The 15257-nt window shown below is 54.1% G+C and overlaps 2 protein-coding genes and 1 long non-coding RNA gene across 6 annotated transcripts in view; 1 reads left to right on the forward strand and 2 right to left on the reverse strand.

The window, feature by feature from the left end:
- The window catches only part of LOC109514796 (calpain small subunit 1-like), an 8366-nt gene extending 4174 nt beyond the window's left edge, over positions 1-4192 (reverse strand). The window contains exons 1-4 of one of the 2 annotated variants that reach the window (XM_019868190.1): positions 4058-4192; positions 2341-2390; positions 2208-2244; positions 1705-1797 (exon numbers count right to left, since the gene is read on the reverse strand). In XM_019868190.1, the coding sequence (XP_019723749.1) occupies positions 1705-1797; positions 2208-2244; positions 2341-2390 (180 nt within the window). In that variant the 5' untranslated portion in view covers positions 4058-4192. The remainder of the gene's footprint in view (positions 1-1704; positions 1798-2207; positions 2245-2340; positions 2391-4057) is intronic. The other variant, XM_019868182.1, reaches the window with a different exon arrangement.
- Positions 1-7617, reverse strand: part of LOC109514820 (uncharacterized) — a 19103-nt gene extending 11486 nt beyond the window's left edge. Inside the window, exons 1-2 of the long non-coding RNA XR_002168061.1 lie at positions 7510-7617; positions 6171-6175 (exon numbers count right to left, since the gene is read on the reverse strand). This is a non-coding gene — a long non-coding RNA (uncharacterized LOC109514820). The remainder of the gene's footprint in view (positions 1-6170; positions 6176-7509) is intronic.
- Positions 4795-13308, forward strand: LOC109514778 (transmembrane protein 87A). 3 transcript variants are annotated; one of them, XM_019868159.1, is made up of 21 exons: positions 4798-5002; positions 5147-5219; positions 5297-5388; positions 5491-5610; positions 5690-5737; positions 6214-6273; positions 6678-6767; positions 7240-7369; positions 7540-7601; positions 8392-8575; positions 8655-8754; positions 8827-8920; positions 8989-9066; positions 9809-9917; positions 10238-10296; positions 10372-10475; positions 10718-10794; positions 11180-11241; positions 11736-11788; positions 11861-11913; positions 11988-12472. In XM_019868159.1, the coding sequence occupies exons 1-21, from the start codon at positions 4865-4867 to the stop codon at positions 11996-11998; spliced, it is 1797 nt and encodes a 598-aa protein (XP_019723718.1). In that variant the 5' UTR covers positions 4798-4864; the 3' UTR covers positions 11999-12472. The 3 variants fall into 3 exon arrangements, with proteins under 3 accessions (XP_019723728.1, XP_019723718.1, XP_019723713.1); XM_019868154.1 differs by lacking the exon at positions 11988-12472 and adding an exon at positions 12865-13308 and having other exon boundaries at positions 4799-5002; positions 11861-11891; XM_019868169.1 differs by lacking the exons at positions 10238-10296; positions 10372-10475; positions 10718-10794; ... (2 more) ...; positions 11861-11913; positions 11988-12472 and having other exon boundaries at positions 4795-5002; positions 8989-9136; positions 9724-9917.
- The last annotated feature ends 1949 nt before the right edge of the window (positions 13309-15257 follow it).

Genomic DNA, 15257 nt, shown 5'->3' on the forward strand with positions numbered 1-15257 from the left:
AGAAAATAAAATACACACACACACACACACACACACACACACACACACACACACACGCACACACACTATTACAAACTGCCACACAACATGCCATGCACACAGACAACACACAGAGACACAAACTGCCACATGAGACACACACACATTCACACACACGAAGAAAACCCACACGCTCAACATTCCAAGTAAAGACACAAAAGACAGATTAGCACAAAGTCACACACACCAAACATGCACATGAAGGAACAAACAGACACACACACTCTTGCAGATTCCCGCATTGAAACACAAAGACATACACACAGAAAAACACACTCCTTCACATAAGTGACACACACACACGCCCATGCTTGCGTGTTTTCACAAGGGTGATCCTCACATGGACGGACACCCACACACGCGTCTGACACATGCCACACGCCCCTTGCGACACACCCTGTGTCTTTGGCGTTCCAACGTCCACACCCTGTCAAGGCCAAAGCAAGCACAGCGGCGCTTCCCGGGGCGTGCCGCTGTGTTGGCGCAAGTGTTGGCGCAGGGACGCGTTCGGGGGGGAGCGGGAAGAACCATATTGAGCGTCACACGAGCTGGCGAGGGGGGTTGTGGGCAGCGCGGCCCGAGTTCCCAAATTCAGGACGCACAAGTCCGCCCTCGCTCGGCCCGTCTCCTTTTGCACCGTTTCTGATCAGGTTTGGCAGGAGGGTTTTCTTCTTTTTTTTTTCCTAGCTTGTCACGTCCAAATGTGAAGCTTTGGAACTTTCTTTTTAAAAAATTTTTCTTCCCGCTCCCCCCTCCTGGCGGGCCGCACACGCTTCGTGAGCACAAACTGGTCTTTGTGCGTGCGCGCGAACGTGAGAAGCAGACGAACCGGCAGAACGTGACAGCGAGCGGGGCGGGGCGCAGTTTTGAATGACAGACGGACGCGTGACGGACAAGCAACTGGCGACACCAAGTTGACACTAAAGCGGCCACAACAAAGATGACATCATCATCATTCATCCGCAGTTTTTGTACTCTGTACGGGGGGGAACTCCAGTCAATCTGAGGTGTTCATTTTATGATTCGGTGGGCAAAAATTTATGAAGAACTTGACAAGTCCTTGCATTTGCATTCTTTCTTGGGAATGGCTAGCATGCCAGCAGGGTGGCCCGAATCCAGACACGGCGTGAGGCCAACTGGTTGAAAACATTTGGATCGTTTTGATGAAAGACAACAAACAGCAAGCGGCAAGGTTTGAACCTGGAAAATAGGACAGACGACATGTACGGCGTTAATCCGTCACACGCGGCCAAGCTAACGGCTAGCGTAGCTGGACCGTTTTGCTCACCGCCAGCTGGTCAAGTACTCGTGAAAGTGGATGTCGGTTAGGCACTGAACTGAGAAAACAAAGCCACACATTTCGTAACCATGGAGCGTGTCATCTCCAAACGATACCGTTGCAAAAACAAACCCAAAAAAAAAGTTATTTCAGCATCGACGTATGGACAAAGACTCCATTTTTTGGTGAGCTTTGAGAAAGTGTACGATGGCAAATGGGAACTTTGACAACATTTGCAAACGTCAAATGATTTCGAAGAAGAGTGAAGACGAGGAGTGCTTTTTTTTTTTTTTTTTCTCCTCCCCGAAGCTTAACGGCCAGCAGCCGTGCGCTCGTCACCTGACGCGGGCGCACTTTTGACAACGCAAGTCGCGTCTGTAACTCACGTCTCCCGCCAACTTCTTGAAGGCTCGGCGAAACGCTTTCTCCTCATCGTTCTCGTGGGCCTCCTCGAACGCCAGAGGTCTGCGGGGCGGGGGCTGAAACATGCGCACCACCGCAAAAGAGTCAGTGTTAGCTTGCGCGCACGCAACCTTCCCGGATGTCGCGAGCAGCTCAAGCTGTGGGCGATGGTCCCGCACAGTCTCGGGTACTGGCGAGACGCGGTCAAGTGCTGCTTTGAGATACGAGTTCCACGAGTGGGGTGAGCGCGCTCCTCTCTCAAAACACGCCAAGCATCTTTCCCCACCTTCGGAAAATGACACGCATGCATTTACGGCTCCCAAACGCGCACGTCTTTTGAGCGACCGACAAACTAACGTTTTTTTTTGTTTTCCTGCTACGAACGCACCAGCGCATTTCGCATTGGGGGTGAAATGTGAAAAGACGAAGTTCAAGGAAATACTTTCCGGCTCGGATTGCGGAGCCCCGATGAGATGCGCACACTTACCGGATCCGACGGGATGAAGATGGCCGGATCGATGTTGCTGCAGGAGCCGAGGGGAAGAAGGCGGCCGTTAAGCGTCGCTCGGAGAACAACGGCGGCGAAGGAGGCGACCAAACCGGTCCGCCCGGATTCTCACCTGACCACATTCAGGATCCCGCCGATGAAGTGCTTCGTGAAGTTCATCATCTGAAAGACAGAAAAGCCAACAACATCAACTCGATGGGATGGAGGATTCGGCGACAACTTGATGCATCCGAACTCCCCGCAGCGTTTTGTCGGTGAGCTCGCAAACGGGCTTCCTTCCCTCTTGACGCCGCGGCGATTCCGCCCCGCCAAAAGCGGACACGATTTCAAGTTGACAGTGCAGAAAACACACAAGCGCAAAAGGTATGGAGGAGTCATTCAGTTCGTCCAAGTTGTTTATCTCGTACGAGTGGCCCGACATGCGCGCTGCCAGACATTCGTCTCGCCGAACGCAACACGAAGCCATCTTAGGGCGGGGCTGACTTTCATCCGCGCGTTGTCCGTTTCACCTTGGGAGGCTGAAATGAAGATTTGAATGATATCAAGTTGACAGTGCAGAAAACACACAAGTCCGTTTCACCTTGGGAGGCTGAAATGAAGATTTGGGTGAACATTTGTTTGTTTACACCGTTCCCAATTAGGAAATGAGCCTCTTGCATCGTGAGCATTCACAAGCGCGACAATGACTGGAGGAGCGCAATCATGGGGCTGACTTTCATCCGCGCGTTGTCCGTTTCACCTTGGGAGGCTGAAATGAAGATTTGGAGTTGGTCAAATAAAGGTCTGATGTGCAGCCAGCAGTGTTCCCCATCCACATTTGTTGATTCATTGATGGATGGACGCGTCTCTCTTTTCTTTGCACGCTTTTCTTTTGGGTGAACATTTGTTTGTTTACACCGTTCCCAATTAGGAAATGAGCCTCTTGCATCGTGAGCATTCACAAGCGCGACAATGACTGGAGGAGCGCAATCATTCATTGGCAATTCATCGGTGTGTGCGCGTGCGCCGGTAGGGTCGACGCGCCGACTGCGCTCGCGTCTTTCCCGAGCACGCAGACGAGCGAGCACAAAGCAACAAGATTGGGAATCGTATGACGTGATGTTGCAGTCGGGAAGCGCCGCTACTTCCCCGATCAAAAATCGTTTCAGAACCAACGTGTCCACCCTCCAAGCTCCCCCGGAGAGTCCCCACCCCAGATCGATGCCCCAGAGCATCGGTGTCAAAGTCAAGGCCCGGGGGCCAGATCTGGCCCGCCACAGCATTTTATGTGGCCCGCAAAATTAAATCAAGCATGTCAAGTTCCACGACGCTTGCTACAGTCTGAACCCAAATTTCAAATTGTCATATGTAATCCACAATAACCGTCATTATTCTTTCTTCTGATTTTAAAACCAATTCTTCATCAATTTGCGGGGAACTGCGTATGTAAAATGTGGAGCGGATTAAACATTTATGTGGTTTCCCAAAATTCATACTGCCCCTCCAAGGGGAACCGGGACGACAATGTGGCCCTCGACAAAAACGAGTTTGACACCCCTGCCCCAGAGCACAGCAGAGCATCTCCAATAATATGGTGAAGTCCACCGAAGAGCACTGACAAATGTCAAGTCATTGGCGTCATTTGAGGGTTTGATATGATTTCGCTGCTTCCGTCTTCACTTGATGCTGACTGGAATTTTCCACAGGTGGAGACGGGAAGAAGACGACCGGCCACGGTGTCGAGTTCCACTAACGCGCACTCGAACCCGAACGCACACGCGTGAAGGGAAAACAAAGGTGGAAACGTTGTATGTGCCGCGCGTGTGCTCGCGTGTGTGTTTGTTGCTTACGGTGGCGGATGGAGGCGAGCGGCAGCAGCGGGCAGAAAGTCCAAAGTGTCTCGAAAACACCAAACGAAGTCTCAAGGAGCGACCCAAGTTGCTTTTCAGTGCATCATCAACACGCCCAGAGGCGCGCGCACGAGACAAGGTGCGGCCCCCGAGTTCCCAGGTCCTAGCGCACAACAATTTTCGGGTCTTCACCGCGTGGCGGACCGGGCGGGAGACTGGCTCCCAAAGTCACCTGTGCGAATGAGGGTACAACCGGAAAAAAAAAACCCAAAAATCAAACAAAAACCCTCCCGGCAGCGAGGTTCCTACTCTCGTCGTGCACGCGCGCCGACCCAGGCGGATGGCGCGGCCTGCGTGTTAGCGCCCCCCGGTGGGCAAAATCCGCTCTTCAATCACTGCTACTCGCCCGCGCTCGGGGCAACTGCGCCAGCATGATTTGAGTGCGACTGTTTTTGTGCTTTTTACTGTCTTATTGATGAATTGGTTGTTTTAATCCTTTGTTATTGTCCGACTTCTTTTTTGCTCCAGCTCGAGCATACAGCGGTGCTCTATGAATACAGCCGAGTTGAGATAGGACTTGTTTATATTTCTAAACGTTAGAAACAATTTGAAAACAGAATCTAATTCTTCACTTTTTCATGATTAGATTCCATGTGTTCTGAGTGCGTAAATAAAATCTGGGGAAAAATATACAATCTCGAGTGGCGAGGGCGAGTGACGTAGTATTGTCGTCTTTCGATGACGTTTACGGAACCAGGAAGTGGCGGTCTCCAACGAGTCGGACCACTTTTCGAGCTCGTTCCTGTGATGGTGGCCTCTGCGGGTCTCGAGCGGACTCGGTCGGCGCTGTGGACCAGGACGGTCCTCCTCTTGGTGCTGTCCGGCCTCCACGGACCGAGTTGTGTGGTGTCGGAACCGGGCAAATGGACCCTGGACGTGGACAGCGTAAGTTTGCCCCGCACACGCGCACTCGCTCTCAAATCCACTTGAGGCGCGTTTTGCCTCCCAGCTTCGAGCTAATTGAACGGAACCTGGCCTTCGGATGTGTCGCTGCGTCGGCTTTCTGTTTATGTGTGCGTTTTTTTCCAGGACACTTTGAAGACTCACGGCCTTTTCGTCTTTGCTAAAACTCTCTTCAACAACAGCTTCATCCATCTTAAATGTAAGTGCGCGCGCCTAGGTCGCAAATTGTTACTCTTGATTTCATGTTTTATGTGTGTGGGCGTGCGTGTGTGCCAGTGGCCAGCTGCAACTCATCTTCCCCAGTACACTTGAACGTGTCGTGGTACCTGAGGAGTTCTCACTGCTACGATGAGGTCTTCAGCCTCGACGTAAGACACGCGTTCATGTTGCGCGCGTCTGTCGCGTGTATGTGGACCCCGGAGTCAAACGGGGGTCTATTTCTCTGTCTTTCCGTTGGTCCGACTGTCCAGGTGATGCGAGCGGATCTGTACTTCAAGTCCACGGTGGTGAATCCGGGAGGAGGAAGTGGTTTCTATGTCTTCCACCAGTACCCTCCCATCCCTTGCAATCCACGTGAAGACCCCAACATTGTGAGACACACCGTGACACATACACACCATGACATTTGTGTGTGCGTGTGGTCTAAGTGCTGTATTTTTGTCATCACAGTTTGGCCTGGATGCCTTTGACGTGAAAACTCGACTGACGGAATTACAGGTGAGAAAACATCCGCACCAAACCGCACGTGACTGCGTCGCTATACGACACGACTGCCGTGGCGCCTCTCCGTCTTTCCCTGGAACGCAATTCACGGCAACTTGTCAAGGGGGACTTTGCGGCAATTTTGAAACCGCTTTTATTTTCCGGAGGATTTTCCAAAGTCGTTTCTGCAAAACTGCTGAAGCCTAAGCCAGCCGCTCAGCAGAAGGCCGCACGGGTGCGCGGATGCCCGGCTGCGAGCGTGCACGGCGAATGATGGATATCTTGTCCGTCCGTCTCTGATAAGATGGCTTTTAGTCCAACCAGGAGAAATGTGAAATAGGTTGTTCTTCCTTGGACACGGTGGTTTCTCAAAACGACTGCAAACGCCCTCTTTTCAAGGCAGTGGTTCAGATCAAGGAATCGCGCCGGCCACCAATCCGAGGCGTACCCCGCCTCTCCCTTCCACGCTGACAAATGCTCACAATTTTCAGGCCAACGCAGAGAAGACCCCCGGCAGGAGGCGCAGGGAGGCGGAGCTTCCGAAACCAAAGGTGAGAATGTCGTCCTTCTCCTCCTCATCATTCTCATCAACGTTTGGACTTGACGGCTTGACTTAAGAGTAGCGCTGTCTCCGCTTGAAAATTCTCGCAATGAAGTTGTGCCGCGTGACCTCGGCAAGCAGGAACTTGGGTGCTCTCCCCCTGTTCCACTTGAAAAAAGAAAGAAATCCAAATCTCTTGGCGCAAAGTGAACCGCTGCCCTCTGTTGACAACCTTTGTGGGTGAATGTAGGTGCCTCTTGTGGTCGCTTTTCAAAAGTTGTGATTGGGGAAGAAAAGTCACTTTTTCTTTTTTTTTTTTTGCATGCCCTCGACCCAACAAATGTTGCCGCAACATTCTTCGCACTTGAAAATTGGACGCGTTTGCGTTGACTGTTCCTCCTCTTTGTGGTCCAGTCGGCTGCAGGTGAAGCAGCGGCGGACAAGGACAAGGAGAAGAAGACGACGGCGACCTCTGAAGGAGATGCCGGCGCTCCTCCCAAACAGGTCCACGTGATGTTGCGCCTCGCGGCGTCCTGAAAGGATCCCGTGGCAACTCCCCATCTCGTTTGGTCTTTCTCATCATTCTCGTCTCATCCGCAATTCTCATCTCACCTCGTTCAATCTCATTCCGTGCTGCTCTCGTTTCATCTGGTGGGGATTTTTGTTGTTGTTGTTTGATTTTTTTTTCCCCTCGCCCTGATCTGATCCCATTTAATCGTCATATCACGTCAAAAGCTCGGCCTGCTCTCATCTCATCCTGAGTTTGTGTTTTTCTTTCTCATCCCGTCATTCTATTTTGGGGGATCCGTGGGTCGTTTGATCTCATCTTGAATTCTTTCCTCCTCATCTCTTCCAGATTTGATCCATCCAACTTAGTTATCAATCGCATCCCGAACTGTCTTTGCATCCCATCTCATTTTGGTCTGAAGTTGACGTGCAGGCCGGTCGTGATCGTGTTGCCGTTTCCCTCCCCCAGGTCGCCGCACACCCTCACTTCGACGCGGTGGCCGAGAGCTGGGCGGACGGTCCGTACATGTTTCTGCTCAGCGTCCAAGAGATCAAAGACAAGAACCGGGCTCCCGAGCCGGCCCGCTGGAACCTGCGACGTCAGTACTCGCTCTTTGTTTGCGCGCGCTCGTCTGTCACCGGAACTGCGCGTTAATACGGCCTTTCGTAATTCAACGGACGTTATCGGTTAAGTCGGGCTACTTCTTTCTCTCCCGTCCGTCAACTTGCTCGTGAAGACTCACGTGCTCGCGTGTGCTTTTGTCGACAGTTGACGTGAGCATGAAAGGACCCCACGACTACATCTCAGCCTCGGAATGGCCGCTCATGCTGGTAAGAACCTCGCGGGTCTTTTTGCCACGCGACACCTTGACTTCGGGTTGAATTGCTTCCGAGCTCGAAGCTCCGTTGACTCGCAGCCTTGAGATACGAGTGACCCGACCTGGGAGTTTTTCCACATCTGAACTTTATGGCTGTCAGCGCAGCCCTCATGAGTGGCAGTGAGCCAGACAGAGTTTGTTAACATTCTCATAATTCCTGTGGGAAAAAAAAGGCTAATATTAGTGCCGTACCGATGAGACAACACGGCCGGCCGCCACATAGACGCGACTGCTAGCCTGCTCCGGTGGCTTGTGTACATCTGACATCTTGACCCGCAGCGACGGGGCCCGCTCTCGGGCTGTTGACCCAATTGTGGACCCGACGCACACTGACGCCGACGGTCCAAAGAGGCCTTTGGAGTGGCCTGCACTGGAGACTCATTTCTGCCCCTTCAATCCCGAGTCCATCGACTCCAGGTCCGTTCAGTTGGCTTTCCACCGCATTGTACTCAGTGCTTTTGGTATGTCTTGAGAAAGCGTCACACTGTAGGGTGCTAGTTTTCTCGTGAACCCCCCCGCCCCCCCCTCCCAAAAAACCCCATGATAAGATTTATTAGTTTTTCCGGGAGGCACCGGATCAAAGGTACTTTTGGGGATCAATCGCTCGGCGACTCGCAACCGTCGAGTTGAATCGTTCCGTGCCGTTGACGGCCGTAGGAGTCAAAAGGTCCGCGCTTTCACCACGGCCCCACGGTGTGGATTGCGGAAGGGCGCTCAGTCGGCTGTGGTTCTCCTCCGCTCAGTTCTACATGGTGATGTGCATCGTGTACGTGCTGCTGGCGCTCTTGTGGCTTCTGCTGTCGGCGCGCTACTGGAGGGACCTGCTCAGGATCCAGTTCTGGATCGGAGGCGTCATCTTCCTTGGGATGCTGGAGAAGGCCGTTTACTACGCAGAATTTCAGAGCATCAGATACGACGGCTTGTCCGGTGAGCGCCGCGTTGCAAAATCGTCGTCCCGCAGCCCGCATCGTCCCAACGGCCGTGGCGGTCGTCATTCTCCCTCCAGTGCGCGGGGCGGCGGTGTTCGCCGAGGTCCTGTCGGCCGTCAAGAGGACGCTGGCCCGCGTGTTGGTCATCATCGCCAGCCTGGGATACGGCATCGTCAAGTGAGTGCGGCCGCGCGCGGGGCCCGTCCTTCTCGTCGACGCACGCCGCTAACGGGCCCGCGTGTCCGTCAGGCCCAGGCTGGGCGCCTTGCTTCACCGCGTGGTGGGCGTCGGCCTGCTCTACCTCATGTTCTCCACGGCGGAGGGCATCCTCCGCGTCAACGCCGTGAGTTGCCGTCGTCGGCGCGCGCCGCTGTGGCAGCTCCTGACAGGAGCGCGCTCGTCTCCCTCCAGGATCGCGGCGACAACGCCAGCAGTATTCTTCTGTGCGACGTCGTGCTGGCCTTCACCGATTCCTGCGTCATCTGGTGGATATCCTTTGCAGCCTCCAGGGGGCGCCGCGACGTCGCATTGAAACCAATGGGCGCCGCCGCGCGCCGTTTCCGAGCAGTCGATCGTAGAACCCCATTTCAAATCGGAAAAACAAATTGACGGAAGATGACGTGAAACGAAGCGCCGCGAAGCGCCGTCGTGCGCGATACGCGATGTGGATCGTTTCCATTCAAGCAGTGCGGGAGGTGTCGAGATGAGCCGTAGCATCGATGCGCTGGGCGTACGTTGGCCTTGGTTCACCGTTGTGACGATGCAAGTGGAGCGAAGGCCGAAAACCTCGCCGACGAAGGCCGCGCATTCGTCCCGAGTGGACCCGTTGGTCGGCCGAACCGTTTTGCCGCGTCTCGGAGCGGCAGACGAGCACTCGTTGTTGCTTGCGGTTCGTTGACACCAAGCCCCCCCCGCCTCCACGCAACAAGCGCCCCTCCCCGCTCCGCACTCGGTAAAATCTGCGGTTGGCGAAAGACCCGTTTGAAGCGGTCCCTTAGGTCCGGCACGTTTTGACACCGCTCGGAACATTGGAAGAGAGGAAGAGCAATCAAGAAGACGCACAAAGTACGCTCGGATTTCATCGCGCAAGCGTTTGAAGCACTTTGAAAAGCGCACAAGCCCAATGTTGCTCCCCGTTCCTTCCTGTCCTCTTCCCGTCACGGCCGTCGTCGTCCCGGTTGGATTTTTCCCGTTTGTTGTTGCTCTTGACTGCTTTTTTTTGGGCTGGCACATCTTTGTGAGTCTGGCTCAGACCATGAAGCTGCTCCGACTCCGCCGCAACCTGGTCAAGCTGTCGCTCTACAGACACTTCACCAACACGCTCATCTTCGCCGTCATCGGTACGCACGCACGCTTTTCCATACAGTCCAATCTGTGTCGCGTTTTGACAGCGGCCGTGGCCGCCGCAATTCGCTTTCCAGAACGTCGAACATAAAAGGACCATCATGCAGGAGAACACTGAACGAAGCGCAGACATGTTGTGCTTTGGTGTTTCTGGATATGCATGTGTCATCCTGTGTGCGCGTACCATTGCGCGTGAGTGCGGTGTTGCCCGTCGTTGTCTTTGCGTGGACTCCTGAGCGTCATTTGTATGAGCCGCGGGTGTAACTGAACGCCTTCTTGCGTTAGTCTGTGCATAATGGCGGGTGTGTTTTTGTAGCATCGGTCATCTTCATCGTTTGGACCACAAAGACCTTCAAGATGGCCAAATGTCAGTCTGTAAGTGTTGACCGCTCACAAGTGGAATTATTTCCGGAGCAAACGACAAAGAACCTCTTGCGCGTGTGCGTGCAGGACTGGCGCGAGCTTTGGATCGATGATGCTTTCTGGCGTTTCCTGTTCTCCGCCATCCTGCTGGTCATCATGTTCCTCTGGCGACCGTCAGCCAATAACCAGAGGTGGGCCGCTTTCTTTTCAACGCAGGCACGCGCTCGTTTTGTTCCGGGGACTTCCACAAGGGCACTTTTGCTTGGAAAATGCTCCCACGAAAAATATGCGACTTCAAATGATTGGGATTAAAAAAACAAACAAAAAAAACTCAAAAACAAAAAAAACTCGAAAACACTGCGGCAGGTGAAAAAACGAACCGATACGGCGGCCTGGGGCGCCTGTACTTGAACTTGATGTGCGTGTGTTGCAGGTACGCCTTCCGCCCCCTGGTGGACGATGAGGAGAGTGACGAAGAGGAGGAGGAGCTCATGGTGAACGAAGCTTTTGGTCAGATGTCTTTTCTTTCTCCTCGCCACCTCAAACGTGTTTGCACGCAAGCCTTTTGCTGTCACGCCAGGAAAAAAAAAAAAGGATTCCTTTTCACGTTTGGACATGATCGGTTTCGGTTCACCCGAATTGTGAGGAATCACTTTTTGTTGTCTCGATATCATCTCACGGTAGCTACCGTCTCATGTTCACACGGCAAACGTTCAAGCCTCAAAATGTATCACGTGAAGAGGTGGGAAGGATCCCGTATGTGAAAGAAACGTGGGCGAGCGAGAGTCTCCCGGGGTGGCAGCAGAATGCTTTCTTGCAAACCAAAAAAAACCAAACAAACTCCAAAGTGACCGTCTCGGGTGCCTTTTGTTTTTCCCCGCCGGCGCTTGGACAGAGGGCATGAAGATGAGGGGCGTGAAGAACGAGACCAACGGGGCCGCCAGAGCCAACAAAGTGGTGAATGTTGACAACACGCAAATGCCATCCGCCCGCCCGCCCGCCCGCCGCCTTGCCATACCGGTGACCCCACTCAAGGGTTTTGGTTTTTTTTTTTAACCATCATCGGAGCTGTCGAAGATTGACTTGTCAGTGAAATCTGGCAAATCGCGCTCCCAAAAGCGCTTCCAAGCTGTTGACTTCCACTCCCAGCTGAGGGGGACTCGAAAAAAAAATGGCGACAGTGACACCGTGTGTTTGAAAACGAGCGCACGGCCTTAGCTTTTCCGTCCGCTCGCTTCATGCTAACAACACTTGAACCCTTTTAGCAATGGTGCGGCGACAGCCGTAGATAGACAATCCAACGGAACGCGTTCGGCTCGTATGTCGAGGCAGCGCCGGAGCCGTTTTTCAAAGACGACGGGCGGATCGGAACGGTACCCGTAGAGCCCGTTTTGCGTGTCCGACGCGGCCCGTTTGTCCGCGTGCCAAACGAGCTCTTGTCTTTTTGTCAGGATGAAGATCTGAAGTGGGTGGAGGAGAACATCCCCTCGTCCATGGCCGACGTGTAAGTGTCGGCGCCCGCGTGACCTTACGCTTTCCACGGCGCGCCGCTCATGCCGTGTCTTCCCGCCCGCAGCGCCCTGCCGCCCCTGCTCGACTCGGACGAGGTGAGTGCCCGAGGCGGGCGTCGCGCCTCCATCGCTGGCGGCTTGTTCACTTGGCCGTGGCCGCGCGGAATTGCCCGCGCCCTCTTTTCAGGATGACAATTCTTTGACACCCAAACGAGCGTTCCGAGATAAGTCCCTCCAGAGATTTTTTTGGGGTGCGCTGTGGGGGGAGAGGGAGGGAGACGCACACGAGCGGCAGGTTGTTACAAGGGCTCCAGATTTTGAACGTGTGCCAAGCAGCCAAACATGGGCGGCCCCCACCAGCAGGGGGCGCCAAAAGCCCCAAAGAGCAGAGCAGAGAGCGGCCCTTGAGAGGCAAATTCACGCCAAGGCAAAGTCGCAGTTGCGTGCGCGCGGTTCGCCGGCTGCGGCGCTTATGTAAAGCGCGGCTTACGTAAGGCGCTGTGGTCACACAAATTGAAAACGGGGCGAGACCGTGCCGAGAAATTGCAGCGGATGATGTTGAAGAGGTGGGACACCGACCGTCTGGAATGTCCACACCGCGACGGGTAAAGTGATGCGCCGCGCCGTTTTTTTTCAAAAGGACTTCGCTCCAACGCGTGCGTCGGAAACACGATCGGAAACCAGGGATCCGCCCGAGCTCAGAGATCCCAAGCGAGCCGTTTGCGTGGGAGCAGGTTCGAGTCCCACCTCCACGACGGCTACACTGATGGCATGATTCGTCCACCCCGGCGTTTCGCAATGTTGGTCGCGACCCCCACGTAGGAAGGAGGCAACATACGGCCCGCGCAAGCTGCCATTTTGAAGTGGCGATTCCGCTTGGACTCCGTCAAAAGCGGAGGTGTGAGTCTCCCGTCGCCACGTCTTCGTTTGGGGCTTGTCTTTTGCCATCTTGGCGAGAAAGTGAAGGGCAATCGGCGCGATGCGCTCGGGCGTCGCAAAATGTTGCCGAGGGGCCAAACGTCCTCGGCGGTTGACCTTTCAAGGGCAAACTTGTGCTTTTGTGTGTCAGGAGACCAAGACGACCAAGTTTGAGATGTCCAAGATGGAGTGACGTCCTTTGAGGGGCGGGGGGGGCGGCGGGGCGAGGCCCGAGCGACCTCCGGGGCATCCGAGCCCGACTCGATGAGCTTCCTTCGGGCAAGCGCTCCACCGCGGCCGCTTTGCTGTTTTTCTCGGAGCGATGGCTGCTTTTTGTATTTATGTCCAGACACGCGGCGACGGACGCGACGCATGACTTTTGCTCGCCCTTTCAACGTACCGATGCCGGGTTGCGTACGCCGTTGCCACGGCAGCGCTGCCGGCGAGATGAGGCGAGGCGAGGCGTGCCTGTGTTTGGGCGGGTCTCTTGGTTGACTTTTGGGTTCCGTCTTTTGTGTTTGGACTGTTGAAAATCATTATTTCTCACCGCTTTTCTGCTGTCATGTCATGTGACTAAAATAGCTTTGAAAAGTCTGCTTTGCACTCCTGACTTTCTTGACACACCGGGCCAGCACGCAAACCCCCCCCCCCAAAAAAATCCAAGTCTCACTCGCCATTTTCGGTGCAATGAATCCGCTGGCGACTGAAATGAAAGTCCCCCGAACACGTTCACACTTGCAAAATGAGCTTTCAGCCTTCATTTTTGTTATTTGTTCATTTCATAAATGAGCTTTCAGGAGGGGGGGGGGGGTTGTCCGTCTTCTCATGAACAGTTTTTTTCTTCATAATTTCAAAACAAAACAAAAAAAACCGAAGGCCAACCCCCTAAGACTTGGAGAAACCCCCCAAACGAAGCCTTTTCAAAACATCAAAACCCCAACCCGACATTTTTGTGTTTGTATCGTTGAAGAATGAAAACGAGCTCCTTTTGTCCTTTTTTCAAAACCTCGAGTCAATACATACTGAAATCGAGTCAAGTCGGGAAGATTTTGTGCCGCCAGCCGATTCCTTGCGCCGCTCCTTCTGCCAAGCGGCATTTCCCACGGGAAAGCGATGTCGGCGATCCAAATGGACAAAGTGCCTCGGCACTTTGAGCTGGGCGCGGGTTAGCCGGGGCGGCGCCGCCGCCGCCCTCCAGAGAAAAAGACGAAGGTCTCGGATTTGGATCTCGGACGACGAGACCACAAGAGGGGACGCCGCGACGGAGGAAGAAGAAACAAAAGGAGAAGAGCCGCAGTCCGGACGCCCCGCCGAGATGAAGGTGAGAGGATTTCCTTTGGACGGCCAACGAGCGAGAAGGCGTTTTGCCGCTAATTTGGCAGCTTTTGACGACGTTCTGCACGCAGCCGGCCGGAGCGCGTGCGCCGCACGGAAACGGGACGAGGGCGGCATCCGCAAACAAACGTCCTTTGGCGCTCGCTCAAGCCCCCGTGGCGTTTATTATTCCTGTACTTGGCGTCAAGCGTGGGAAAAGGCGCATCACGAGAGACACAGATGCAAAGTCAAGACAAGTCGCCCGGATGATTAGAAGGCCCACCGAACCGTGTCGGGGCACATCATGTCGGGGGCGGGCAGGGCGACAAAATCCAGCCCGAGATGCCTCGGACTGCCTTTTGCATCCCTCCGCCGTCCTCCGTTGTTTGACTGGATTCTCCCCAAAGCAGCTTTTGGAGACGACGCTTGGCGAAGAAGCGGCGTTGGAAACCTCTCGCCGGCCGCCATCCTTTTGGAAAGTAGTCAAGCCCAAGAGGCGCAAAGGTTCCAAACCGGCACAGCACAAGTGCGAGTGAGCTGCGGCTGGGCTGGAACCCCCCCCCCCCCCCCCCCCCCCCCCAAAAAAAAAAAGTCCAGTGGTTTATTGACATAACTGGGGTTTAATGTCTGTGAGCATCGCAATCATTTCGAGCGGCAAAAAAAAAAGCCTCAAGTGCGCATGCGCGCTCGTCACGTTCGCCTTCGCGCCACCCCCGCCGCAAAGAAATCTGCTTTTATCGCAGCGGTTACGTAAAAGGATGAGATTATCGATACGCGGATTAATGAGCGTCCAATGGCGGCCGTCCCCATCCCCCAAACCAGCCAGCGCGCGCCCCAAAATAAACACAACTCCACACACACACACGCACGCACGAGTTGACTTGTTAGATTTTCCTCTTTATTCCACTATTTCCCCCCCAATTTCTTTTTGTAGCTATCAGACGTGAAGACTGGACCAACAAAACATCGTCGTCGTCGTCATGTGAGTGTCAATGACCGCAGAGGGACAAACAGTGACAGGATGTGCTTTTACAAAATAAGACAAAGAATCAAATTGGCTTCCTTTTTTTGGTTTTGTTTTGTTTTTACATCATCATCATCATCATCATGTCCACGACAGAACAGTCTAAACACGCAACACAGAGAGCTGGAGACATTGCAGTGTTGTTTGGCGGGTGGGGGTGGGGGGGCGTCAGTCTATGTACTGGAGTCCAATCTACTTGGATGGAC

Source organism: Hippocampus comes, unplaced genomic scaffold, assembly GCF_001891065.2.
Source record: "Hippocampus comes isolate QL1 unplaced genomic scaffold, H_comes_QL1_v1.1 scaffold49, whole genome shotgun sequence".
Taxonomy (NCBI): Eukaryota; Metazoa; Chordata; class Actinopteri; order Syngnathiformes; family Syngnathidae; genus Hippocampus; species Hippocampus comes.

What these genes read in the sequence shown, in the direction of transcription:
- LOC109514778 (XM_019868154.1), top strand. Translation starts at nt 4,865, where the DNA reads ATGGTGGCCTCTGCGGGTCTCGAGCGGACTCGGTCGGCGCTGTGGACC. An exon ending in CTCGACTGACGGAATTACAG is followed by an intron (nt 5,738 to 6,213) that starts GTGAGAAAACAT and finishes CACAATTTTCAG; the next exon opens with GCCAACGCAGAGAAGACCCC. An exon ending in CCGGCGCTCCTCCCAAACAG is followed by an intron (nt 6,768 to 7,239) that starts GTCCACGTGATG and finishes TCCCTCCCCCAG; the next exon opens with GTCGCCGCACACCCTCACTT.